Below are 12,588 nucleotides of genomic sequence, written 5' to 3'. Positions count from 1 at the left end.
TTGTTCGTATATTATGATTCCGTAACTCATCCTCATTGGCCTTAATGTCCCATGTTCAGGGGAAACGTATGCCTGAAGACCGAGTTCATCGTCATCATCGCAACCCTTGTCCGAAAAATGAATACTGAAATGACTTTCTGCCCTCTTCCCTGTTCGGTTGCTACCGCATCAACAGGGGAAGACGCATACCATGAGCGTAAACACACCAAAACAAGAAAGAAAATGCCTGTCGTCGTGCTCGGTTTGCCGTGTCGCTCCTTCAACCTCCACGGCCTCTTCCACCCCTGCCACCACCAACAACTCCTCCCCTGGCGCCGCCTCGGTTTCGGCGCTTGCCAGAACGTCCCTACTTATCCTGCTTCGCACCAGCACCGGCCGCCTTGGCCTCCCCCTCTTGTTGGTTCTCCTTCTGCGACGACGCCGACGGGACGGGAACCGGGGCCACAGGTCTACCACCGCCCATGGCCGTGGCTGAAGTGACCCGTATCGGAGCGGCTGCCGGTACTCCCTGCTTCGTCGGACTCTTGCCGCGCTTCGCAGACGCATTAGTAGCAGGGGCAGTAGCAGCCTTTCCGCCGCCACCAGTCTGCTGCGAACTAGAATTCAGTTCCAGACTTTCCATACCGTGCGCCAAGGACTCGGCCGTGAGCGGACCGTTGAGCGACGCCGGCGTCTTAACCCACCCCCGCACCCGATCCATCTCCGTCTCCTCGGCCACGAGCCGCATGAGCGCCTGGTCCTCCCGGGCCACCTCATTGCTGTCGATGTCCTCCCAGCCGAGCTTCTGCAGGACCGCGCTGACCATGTGCTGGTACCGGCGGTGACTAACGACAATCTCGCTCACGTCGAAGTTCTCGATGCCGTGCAGGCCCTGAATCTTCTGCAGGCCCGCCACGCCATACTGCCAGCTGCTGTGGCGGTACATGAAGCCCAGCATGTAGTCGTTGTTGGAGTAGACGTTGACGAGGCGACCCGCCACGACACTTTTCATGGCAGCCCAGACGCGTACCTCGGTCGGGCAGGGTGCGCCCATGAGCACCACGTTCTCGACCACACCGAAGGCTCGCTTCTCCGAAAGGTGCATCAGGCAGTTGTAGATGATCCGGGCCCCAAGGCTGTAGCCGACTAAGGTGATTGCGCGCTCGCCCTGGAGCTTGTTGATGATCGCATCCGCCAGAATACCGCCGACTTTCTCAGCGCGGACCATGCCAACGGTCCAAGGGTTGTCAATGACCTTGCTAATCTTGACAAGATCCGAGGGCCAAAGTGACTTATGGAGACTGTCAAAGACTATATCACATATTAGTTTAGTGACGAGTGAATATTTATGTAGTGCGGGACGACATAATAGAAAACATACCTGTTCTCTCCGCCATCTCCTTCTTGGCCATGGTCCAGGACACACTTCCCAGTGCCGACTTGAGGGAGACGCCCAACTTCGTGAGAGATTCTAATTCCCATCGAAGAGCGTAAACCTCGTTCTGGTGGCCAAGGGCGCGCCAGGCCTTCGTGACGTCCTCCTTCTCCATCAGCCAGCCGCTGATGCCGAGCGTCATGCGCATGCGGCGGTCTTCGGGGAGCAGGTCCTTGGGGTCCACGTACACGCCATCGAGGTTGCCGCGCAAGGGTAGGAACGCAAAGTCCTGGACATCCTTGAGGTACGTATCCATCTTAGTGGTTGCTCGAGCGCCGTACAAACCGAACAAATTACCAACGGCGATGGTGCTCTCTGCCATCGTCCCAAGAAGTCCGGCGGCGGCGGAGGGTCCCAGCCCCAAGCCCCCAAACACGGTACCGATGCCGGCCGCAATTAACGGCGCGGATAGGGTTCCATTGTGGGCGGCTAACTGGGCGGCTGCACTAGCAGCGCCCTTGTGGCGCCGGGACGTTCTGCCTTCCTCCAAGCGTTTTTGGGCGATCTCTTCGGGGGTGACCCCTTTGATGATCTGCGCCAGACTCTGAGCCACTCTCGTCTCATCCTGTGCTAGAACGCTGACGGGGACATGCAAAGATGTAGCAAGGTAAAACAAGAGGATGCGCGAGTAGGTGTAGTAGTTCTCGAGACCGAGAAGCAAGAGAAGCAAGGAGTGCAAGATGCAAGCACGCTTTTCCTTGGGTAACTCGGAGAGCGGCGTGGGGAATGCCGGGTACAGGCGGGTAAAGGCAGTGTTGGACTCCTCGTCCGCGGGGCTTACACCTTTTTTGACACGTTAGTAATCACGTACATCAGATTATCAAACAAAGGGGGAAACAGGGAATGAGGTGTCAGTTTATGGACGCAAGGAACGGGCTCGAAAGATAGGGGATGAAGTGGATGGGTGTACGCAGGGACAGTGAGGCGAGGTATTGATGATGCAAGATGATAATAGATAAAAAGCCAAAGGAGATTCGAGACGGATACTTGCAATGGGTCGCCGCAGAGGAAGAACTTACCACCCCCACTCGGTCTCGCAGGTCTTCCTCTACCGGCGGCGCCACCGCCCCGTCTGCTGGCATTACCTGGTGCGTGTTGCGGTCCCTGGCTCACAACATTGCCGCCGTTTCCGCCGTTCTTGATGGTGATGTCGCCCATGCGCCGCAGGATGTTGCTTCGCCATTTGCCTATATGGGTGAGCGCGTCCCGCTTCAGATCCACCATGCTCGAGGTGATGACATCCGTCTCGTCCCGCTTGATCATGGCCGTCGCCTGCTCGATGGACTGGGGAATCGCCAGGGCGCCTCCCTCTTGCTGGCTGGCCAGCGCAATCAGCGCCGGCGGAATGATGGGGGCCGGGGGTACGAGATCGGGCTTCGGGGGTTCCTTGCGAGGCTTGGGCTTCTCCTTCTCCTTGCCTTCCTTGACCTCCTTGTTGGTTTCCTTGTCCTTGTCCTTCTCCTCGGTCTCTTTCTCGTCGTCCTTGGTCTCGGCCACGGGCACCAGGGGCTCCATGCCAAAGAGGTGGGCATACTTGAGACTTCGGGGGTTCGGGATGATGGCCCAGGTATTGGCCGGTGTCTGGATACCGTCGAGGGGCTCGCCTGGAAGCTTGTGAGTCGTAGGTGTGGTTCCCATGGTGTCGAAGACGTCGCGGAGGGTCCGCTGCATCGTGTCCATGATGGTGAAGATCAATTGCTGCAACTGCTGCCGCTGCTCGTTGTTGAGCATGGCACTGAGGTCCAAGTCGAAGCGCTTGGTGGGAGGAGGACCGCGAGCACCGCTAGCTCCTCCTGGTCCTCCTCCGCCAGCACCACCAGTAGCATTGCCACGACGACCCATTTCCTTGTTTTTGGTACGTGGGGTTGGGTTGTCGTTATTGACACTGGCTTCGTCTGCAGACGACCCGGGTGAGGAAGATAAATCCATATTGGGAGATGTGGGACGCAGGTCCTCTTGTAATAGAAACGGGCAGTCACTCCTCGGCGTTTTTTTAACCAAGTGGAAGCGGCGACGGTCGTTCCTCCCTCAACAATGAGTGTGCTGGAAGTCACGATCAAGTGAATGCTTGACTTGGCTTTCTCCCCTAAACGCTGGTTGTCACGACTGGCTACAGCGTGCAAAAGTACCTAATGTAGGCAGGTATGCACTGGGTAGGTGACAAAGAAAAAATAAATTCACTTGGGATCACAAGTCCAGTCAAGGCGACGTGAATCGGAGGCCTGCAAATGGAAGGGTGTCCTCGCGTAGGACAAACAGCCATAAGAGCTCGGTGGCTTGTCCAAACAATTTCTGGATATTTCTTCATCGCTGCGGGCACCCGTCTGGGCGATTGTATCAAGGATCAGATGCAGCAAACAACCAGTCATTTTTGTTACCTCCTGGATCCAAGTCGCTTGATTCAGTCTTTGGACGGTTCACTGACTGCAGGTGACAGATCAGACTCGGCTAGGGCGTAATTCAAAATGCAAATTCACAGGTAGGTCTACCAGGCTCAGGAAATGTCTCTATAACCAGTAATGTCTATCTGGACTGTCTACACACGATAAGCCAGTCGGATGTCTCCACACATGAAACCCAATCTTGTCCTCTCTAGGTGGTAAGTTGATACGCCGTGCCGATCTACTAACATGATAAGTTGTTAGGTCCGTTCCCTTTACACAAGCCCGAATCTGCCTTTTGAGCATAACCCCCCTTCCCTAGTATGAGTAAATCATGCAGTAGCCTCGTACTCATCCGCGAGACCGGTGTCCTCGTCCGAATCTTTCTGCACCTTCTCCAGCTGTTCAGAGATGTACCGGTGCATATGAGCATCGGCCTCTTGCCGCTGCGATTCACGCTCGGGATCCGTGAAAGGTGCGCCGGCCACACTATTGCCGATGGACCGCGCATCGTGGTTATCATCATCATCTCCGTTCACCGAACTCTCAAAGTCGCTCCGAGCACTGATCGACCTTGCCGTAGACGATCGGCGCATGTGCGGTTTCTTCGGATGACCATGACCCGTGCTACGGTGGAATACATCATCGAAGTAGTGCGCCATACCCACCGATGGTGTCCGTGGTGTCTGCGGGAGACGGCAGCTGATTCTGTTCGAGAGTTAGTTTGCCAGTAACACGATAGCATCTCATAAATATTCAAACTTACCCAGTGTCGTGGATCATGCGGCCAATGAGACCAGTCCAGCCGCACTGGTGGGTAGCGCCCAGTCCTCGGCCATTGTCTCCATCGAAGAACTCATGGAACCACATGTTGTCCTTCCAGTGAGGGTCAAAGTCAAGAAGATCGTTGCCATCATTGATGCTTCGACGCCCATCGTCTCCACGAGCGAACAGATGCTGGAGACGATGTTGAATCTCCTCGGACACGTGTCCCAGATGCATGTAATCGCCAGACCCTGTAGGGCATTCGACCTGGAAGCTGGGCCCATGGAACATGAAGAAGCGCTGCAGCGACTCGACCAGCAAGAAATTGACAGCGAGCCAGATAGGACCGCGCCAGTTGCTGTTGCCACCAAAGAGACCGCTGTCGGAATCTCCAGGGACATAGCTGACTTTGAAAGTCTGTCCGTTGGCATCCATGGAGACCGGATTCTCCTTGTGATACTTCGAGAGTGATCGGATACCGTGGGGGCTGAGGAACTCATCCTCGTCCAGCATTCGCTTGAGAATTCTCTCCAGTCTCTCCTTGCTGACCATAGCCAACAGGATTCGGTTGCCTTTGCCTCGCTTCCTGATACTGGCCATGTTTCGCTCTGCGACATCGCAGCGATTTTCGATAAACCAATCAACTCGCTTCTTGAAAGAAGGGAGCTTATTGATCAGCTCCGGCTCCAGCGTGAGGGTCGCATAGAGCGGGATAAGTCCGACAAGAGACCTCACGGGGAGTTGCTGGGTCCAGGGGCCGCCCCAAGAAATCGCATCGTAGTAGAAGCCATCCTCTTCGTTCCACAGCGACTTCTCCTCTTTCTGGCCAGACTTGAACGTCATGGCGTCACTGATGAAAATAAAGTGCTCGAAGAACTTGGATGCAATATCCTCGTAGATTCTTCGGTGCTTGGCCAGTTCAAGCGCGATGTTGAGCATGCACAGGCAGTAGAAGGCCATCCATCCGGTGCTGTCGGCTTGCTCAAGAACACCGCCGGTGGGCAGAGGCTCCGATCGGTTGAACAAACCAATATTGTCCAGGCCTAAGAAACCTCCTTCGAAGACGTTCTTTCCATCGGTGTCCTTTCGGTTGACCCACCATGTGAAGTTCAACAAGAGCTTCTGGAAAACTCGTTCCAGGAAATCCAGATCTTGTCTGCCATACAACTTGCGTTCGATCTTGAATACGCGGAAAGTGGCCCACGCGTGAACAGGAGGGTTTACGTCCCCAAAGTTCCACTCGTATCTATAATTCAGTTAGCGGAGAGCTCATTGGCGTAGAAGCAAGGGGTGAACGTACGCAGGCAATTGCCCATTGGGGTGGAGATACCACTCTCGTGTAAAAAGATCAATCTGCTTCTTAGCGAAGTCTGGATCGATCATGGCAAGGGGAATACAGTGGAAAGCAGTGTCCCAAGCAGCGAAGAAGGGGTATTCCCAGGAGTCCGGCATGGAAAGGATATCGTCGATGTGCATATGCTTCCAGTCGGAGTTCCTCACGGCTTTCCGCTCAGGGGGCGGCGGAGGTTGAGCAGGGTCGCCATTGGCCCACTGATCCCAGATAAACTGATAGTACTGCTTGCACCACATCATACCCGAGAATGCCTGTCTTTGGATGTTGCGGAGATCATCGGACATGGGGAGAGGGCTGAGTCGGTAGTAGAAGTCATCGGCCTCGTCTTTGCGTCTCTCAACGATATCGTCGAATAATTCTTCGTCCAGGTATGTGTCTTCCTTCTTGGATACGCGGAAACGGACAACTACAACATAGTCTTAGTAAATAGGCCGGCTCGTTTCAGGATTGAGATACTAACCTGCACACTCTCCGGGGCCAACACCGCCGGACTCGTTGAAGTTGAACCATGCTGCGCATTTTGTGCCTGTCTGGGCGGGATTGATCGCCTTCTTCTCGTTGTCTACGATGTATCGGTGGAAGGCATCTTTGACGTACGGCACCTTGTTTTCTTGTCCATAGAGGAAGTTGTAGTTGGTGTCGTTGTCAGTAAACATGAGTTCGGGCTGCACATCTTCACCGCTGGTTCCAACTCCAGGCGAAGGCGATAGCAGGATATACCTATCACCTAAACTGTGGTGCTTCGACTTGACCAAGTTCTCATCATGGGCTTGAATTGAGGGCTTCTTGTCCTCTGGCTCTCTTCCCCAAGCCCAGGTGTTGCGGAACCACACATGGGGGATGATATGGAGAGGCGCGGGCTCGGGGCCTCGATTCCAAGCGGTAACACGGAAAAGTAGCTCGTCAGGGTCGTTGTCGTCCTTGGCAGTCTCGATAACTATGTCCCAGTATCGGTCCTCCTCAAATACACCAGTGTCCAAGAGTTGGTATTCCTTGTCCGTCTTGGAGCGCCTCGCGTTTTCGTCGATCAAGTCTTGGTAGGGGAAAGCCTTCTGGGGGTATTTGTAGAGGAATTTCATGTAGGAGTGCTATAGTCGTGAGTAAAGGCACCGGTGGCGGGCGTCCAAAGCAACTTACAGTCTAGCAGAGTCGTTAGCAAACAGGCAAAGCGGTAGGGGGTAGGTGGTCCTTAATGTACTTACAGGAGTGTTGTCAAGATGGAAATGAGCCTCTTTGACGCTCTCACCGTGGTTTCCTTGAGGGTTGGACAAACCGAACAGTCTCTCCTTCAAGAACGGGCTGGCCACTGGTAAGCGATATGTCCCCGTATATAAGATTCTCGATCGACGCACTCTTCTTCGTTCCAGAATGAAAATGCAATGTTCTGGAGACCATGCGTATCGGACACTCCGGCAATACCATCTTCGCCCCAACGGAAAGCTCGAGATCGGGCATGGTCATGGCTGAAATCTGTTTTTTGGCACATTGGCTTAGTACACTATCACACAACATTGGCATTCGCGTATGACCCAAGCTGAAGGGGGTAGGACAGTTACGTACGACTCCAGGCGTCACCGTCGGCGCTGTAATCCTCGCGGACTGTATATCACACACGGTTAGCATTGTGAGAGGGCCGCCGGGCCAAAAACAACAACAGTCTCTTCTTGCCTGTAGCCCATTGCCGCTCAGCAACGTAGGGTCCCCATTTCTTCCAGTACTTGGTGCGCTCGCGATCCTCCTTCAGGCGCTTCTCTTCCTCGGTGAGGTACTCATGGCCATCGAAAACGACCATGATTCAGGCGGGCCGGGTAGGTATGTATTGGGTAGGGTAAATAGGTTGGGGGTGAGGGCTTTCAAACGCCGCGGCTGCCGAATAGCACGCACCTAAGTCGCACCCGATCTGGAGGGAGAAGAACACACACACGAAACAACCAGTATAGTCCGAGTCTGCAATACTAAGATATATCTGAGGTCTTTTTGCACATTCACGACAAAAGTAAGGGCGGCCGGTAGTTGAAAGGGAGTGTGGCAGACACGAGGATTTCAATTCAGGTACGGGAGTGAACTGGCAGCGGCAGCAGGACCAAGGAATATTTTTCTCACGCTCCCACGGCCTGCTTGTCTGCTTAAGGCAAGCCGATGTAAGCGAATGAGGTGTTTTGGAGCTAAGGATTAAACCGCATTGTTGGACTGAACTATGGACATGATTGGGAGAAATGAATGCCACCTTGTTTGCGTGGAAAAGGCTGGGGGTGGGTAGGTGAGGGGGAAATGTGGTGGGATGGAGGAGGGCGGATTGAGGGGTGTGGAGAGACAGAGCTATCAGGTCGCGATAGCATGTAGAAGAGACCAGGGTTTCCCCACGGAACCGTATGGGGGAGCCAGGTACCAACGACCTGCTCCGGTGGGAAGCTCCTCCCCTGCTTTGCTGGTGCTTCCCCCAACCGCGAACACCGCTAATTGACCTAATTGACGGGAATGATGTAATGACACAGCCTCTGCACTGCAAATATTCCTTTCGATCAGAACCAACAACCGCGATGACCACAACTTGAGCCTCAGCTAAACGGGTTAGCAGCCCAAGGAGCCTAGGAGCCTGTACCTGGTTTCTCTCCCCCGGCAGCAGTCTAGAGCTTGTCCGGCTCTAATCCATGGTAGACGCCGCGACAACTGCTGCATTAACCCCTCGCATCGTGGGCTCGGAGAAAATAACGAAGCAAAGATAATGTAGGTATGCAAACTGCATGCAGGAAAGCCCAATAGTGGCCCGGCCTTGCTCGCCTAAGCGCTCTGGTGGCAGGCAGCCAGGTACCATTACGTTTCAACTGTCGAAGAAGCTTTTCTGTTGAAGGAACCGGACTCCTTTATCTCTCGTACGAATGATATTTTTTTTTTTCTCTGTCGGACTATTTATGTTAAATCCCTAGAGCGATTTACGATAGCGCCAATATGGGATGCCGGAGTTGCGCTCCCGCGGACTCTAGCTTGAAACGGCGCAGTCTGGTTGGATGGTCAAGCCAGGGCCAACGGTTTGTCGATTCACTAGGGAAAAAGTAAGCATATCTGAGATGCCCGTGCTGCAAGTCGCGCAATGATTGCTTGTTGCACAGGACAGGCGACGATTCCACATTGATGAGAATCATTGCTTTTAGTCCCATTACGTATATTATATGTTATCATCGCACCATACCACTTCACAGGTAGCCACAGATCAACATGTTTCAGGCATGAAGAGAGGAATTTCACAATGGTAGCAGATGGCGTGACCCGCCCGCCGTCCGGAGTCGAGCAAAACACGAACCCAACTCCACCACAATGTGGGCGTAAGCGGCAAGACACTTCTCACGTCGGAGCTTCTAACGATGCGAACTGCAGAGTGGTGGGCCGTGAACTGGGGGTCTCTCGGATTGCAACGAGGTGGTTGGACCGTCCATCGTGACTGATGTCGTGGACTTGCTTCGTGGTTGTGGGCAAGCAAGTGCTATGTGTTCAATCGATCGACGACGAGGAAATGACAAGTTGCCATTCGGGTTCAAAGGCAGTCAACAGTCACGATGGGCGGAGTTCTTGACAAGTTGCCCCTCAACACCAGTATTGCCAAGTCAGTCAGTCACAAGAGAATTGAATGCTGATTAAAATGTGTATATCCTCCCAGAAAGTTGGATCAATTCGCTCTCATAAACACGCTGCCTAGAATTCATGTACCTATCCTCAGATGGGCCATCCGATACGAGGGTATTTCCAACCAAAAAAGTCATAGCCATGACGGGACGCAAGAACAAAAAAAATTGATGCTATAGTTACAGTCGAAATTTTTACAAGAAGATGGTGAAGATGGCAAAGCTGTTGCCCTTCACCCATGTGGCCCATGTCGGCGTCGGTTTTGTTGCGTTGTTTCTGCTCCCACGTCGCTCTCCTATCTCGCCTGCTGCTGGCAAGACTGAAGAGGAATGAAAAGAAACGGCAAAGATAGGTAAAGCAAAGACAGTATTTTGGGGGGTGCCGAAGGGTTGGAAGAAAGGAAGCCGACACACTCTTTCTAGAAATGGTGGTTGTTCTTCGCTTCATCCCAGCTTTCCCGTTGGGACGAGATCTGGACTGTTCGCATGATGCTCTTATTATTCCACGACTATAATTCTCACCTAACATTAGCGGTGCTCGTCGGACACGAAACTTATGGGCTGCACCACCTTTTGATTTCCCGTCCTCAGCTCCTCCTCGCTCTCGTTCTTCTCGCTCATCGCGCGCAGGCGGCTGCCGCTGCTGCCTCCACTCGCGCCGCCGTCGTCGCTGCTGCCGGCGCGCCCGGCCGTGATGCGCACCTCGACCTTGGACAGCGGGATCGAATTGCCGCCGGCCGAGCTGCCGACGCGCGCCTCGTCGTCGAGCTGCGAGAACTGGGACCGGCTGCTGAAATCGTCGTTCTGGCTCATCTTGCCGCTGCGCATGGCGTGCGCCGACCGCTGCGTCGGCTGCTTCGCGTAGCCGCCCGCCGTCGGGTAGTCCGAGGGCCGCGTCGTCAGGCCCAGGCTGTAGCCGATGGACTTGAACAGCGGGCGGAGGGTGGCGAGACTGCCGGCCGTGATGGCGAGGCCCTGCTCGACGGTCGACCAGATGGCGATGTCGACGGTGGCCCAGAGGAAGTCGTCGACCTCGCGGAGCCTAGGCATGTAGGGGTAACGAGCCACGACGGCGCAGCTTGCACTGTGAAAAGGGGCGTCCGGGTCAGTCTTCCCGTTCGAACGAAACAGTATCTGGTGACCCCTCGGATGTTGTGCATCCAGAAGCCCACTCGGATATGGGTAAAGGAGAGGAGATAAAACTTACACGCAACCCATCGCCAGAAGAGGGATCAGGGCAAACTTGGTCCTCTGCTTCAACTTGAGGTCCCAGATGAGGACGGCGGGGAGGAGGGCGAACGTAAAGTCGGACAGCAGACTGAACGAGGTGTACAGGAATCCGAGGCCGATGATGACGTCGGAGGGGACGCAGCTGCCGGGCTCTCCGGGCACGTATCGGTTCCAGAAGTACGGCGAGGGGTTGCACTGGAACAGGGTGACGAGGAAGAAGGCCAAGCCCGAGATGACCGAGATGCACATGGCGGCGTAGATGATGTGCTGGTGAATCTTCTTGGCGGCTATCCGCAGCAGGAACATGCCAATGGAGATCTTGGATGTGATCATGGAACTCGTGTAGGTGAGGTAACACATCCACCAGCACTACGGTTTCTTGTCAGTACATGCCACTCTCTCTCCTGAACAGAGATGGAGGAAGTCGGCAACTCACCTTCATTGCTGCTTGAATATTCGGCACCGGCAGGTCCTTGTGGTGATGACCGGTTCCGAAATGCACGCCGGCTGTGGAGAAAGAGACGTACACCATGAAGAAGGCCTGGTCCGAGGTCAGAATCAGACTTTTGGGGGATTATGTTGCGATGGAGCCTGAGCAAGTCTGCTCGACAGGAAGATGCTTACCGTTGATACCACCATGAGGACATCGTCGACTCCGAAAGCCTTCACCATGAACGACCTCGTGAACACCCGCAATATGCAGGCGATGAGGGCTATGACGGCAAAGGTGATATTGATCGCAAGGAGCTCCGGCCCTCGGGTTTCGATGGGGGCGTTCATGACGTTGGGGTCGATCTTGGAATCATCCATCTTGTCGTTGCCGTCGTTCAAGCTTCTCTCTGGGACAAGGGGCGGCGGTGAGCTAGCTGGCTTGTCGTCTCAATATATTAAATTCCCGTCGTTACGTCGTCGTCATGAAGTAAGTGGTGGCTTGATGACTGTGTGATGATCCTCCCTTGCCGTATATTCCTCCGGAGTTCCCGTGGTCGATGAGTTCCTGCTAGAAATGGGGGTCACGAGCGAGGACCAGGTTTCGAGCAGGAGCGGCGTTCAGCAGAAGATATATAAGAAAGCGACAAAGATCTCGGATCTCATCTCTCGTCCGTCACACCGGAGATATGTACATATATTGAGGACGTGTTGGATATTAAGGTGACATGCAGGAGGCACAGGGTGACTAGGGGATGGGTTCCTTCTTCCAGTAAGTCGGCCCCGATGTTATCTGCTCTTGGCCACCCATGCCGGGGAGGGGGGACCTGCAGCCAAAATGGGCAGGCCAGAGACCCTTCGTCTGTGGATATGGCAAATGTGCACCGGGTGGCTACCCGCCATGTCTGGAATTTCCAGATTGCCCACGGTTTTTTCCTAATGAGCAAGCTATGTGGAGAGCTGGAGAGCTTGAGCAAGACCAGGTTGGTTCGTCCTATATCCTGTATTGAGGTAGCATGTTGTAGCTTGGACCCCCTCGGCCTATGTCTGTGTGCAGGCGTGGTTTACCACCCCCTCTTTCCTCTCTCACACCTCTCCATGTTCAGACAAACGACGCGCACAACAGTCCCCATTTGCAGCGATTAGTTAGTCCAGTGCCTGGCCTCTAGTCAGGGGAAGTTGTGGAGGGACCAGCGGTCATGGCCTCGGTAGGTGGTTCTGACCTACCGGGGCATGCTGGTCAAGTTAAGATGGGCATTTCTCCGTTAGTGAAGGGTAAAAGAAAGGCGATCTGGTTACGCTTTCTGCCAGGTACTGGCAACGCGGCTACGGTTTCGTGTAGCAACGAATATGCTTCTGCAAAACGTGGCAGTCGTAAACATCTTCGTATACGAT

General features: G+C 54.3%; 3 protein-coding genes across 3 annotated transcripts; all 3 read right to left on the bottom strand.

The window, feature by feature from the left end:
• Window positions 1-346: 346 nt before the first annotated feature.
• On the bottom strand, window positions 347-3,256 carry PG985_008368 (uncharacterized protein; the record flags this gene model as incomplete). The annotated part of the gene is made up of 3 exons (XM_066828136.1): window positions 347-1,290; window positions 1,361-2,197; window positions 2,434-3,256. 3 exons carry the CDS (start codon window positions 3,254-3,256, stop codon window positions 347-349), a joined length of 2,604 nt encoding a protein of 867 aa, XP_066683048.1.
• An 871-nt stretch (window positions 3,257-4,127) lies between these two features.
• Window positions 4,128-7,706, bottom strand: PG985_008367 (cytoplasm protein; the record flags this gene model as incomplete). The annotated part of the gene is made up of 7 exons (XM_066828135.1): window positions 4,128-4,503; window positions 4,562-5,806; window positions 5,861-6,320; window positions 6,375-7,002; window positions 7,117-7,213; window positions 7,267-7,384; window positions 7,529-7,706. 7 exons carry the CDS (start codon window positions 7,704-7,706, stop codon window positions 4,128-4,130), a joined length of 3,102 nt encoding a protein of 1,033 aa, XP_066683047.1.
• A 2,356-nt stretch (window positions 7,707-10,062) lies between these two features.
• PG985_008366 (Satratoxin biosynthesis SC1 cluster protein 4) lies at window positions 10,063-11,574 on the bottom strand (the record flags this gene model as incomplete). Its single annotated transcript, XM_066828134.1, has 4 exons — window positions 10,063-10,618; window positions 10,742-11,133; window positions 11,201-11,305; window positions 11,389-11,574. 4 exons carry the CDS (start codon window positions 11,572-11,574, stop codon window positions 10,063-10,065), a joined length of 1,239 nt encoding a protein of 412 aa, XP_066683046.1.
• Between the last annotated feature and the right edge of the window lie 1,014 nt (window positions 11,575-12,588).

The sequence above is a fragment of the Apiospora marii genome (genome assembly GCF_038362585.1).
Source record: "Apiospora marii strain CBS 49790 chromosome Unknown utg000005l_segment0_segment0, whole genome shotgun sequence".
NCBI lineage: Eukaryota > Fungi > Ascomycota > Sordariomycetes > Amphisphaeriales > Apiosporaceae > Apiospora > Apiospora marii.
Note: the sequence above shows the minus strand (reverse complement) of the source record. Positions and strands in the feature narration are given on the sequence as shown.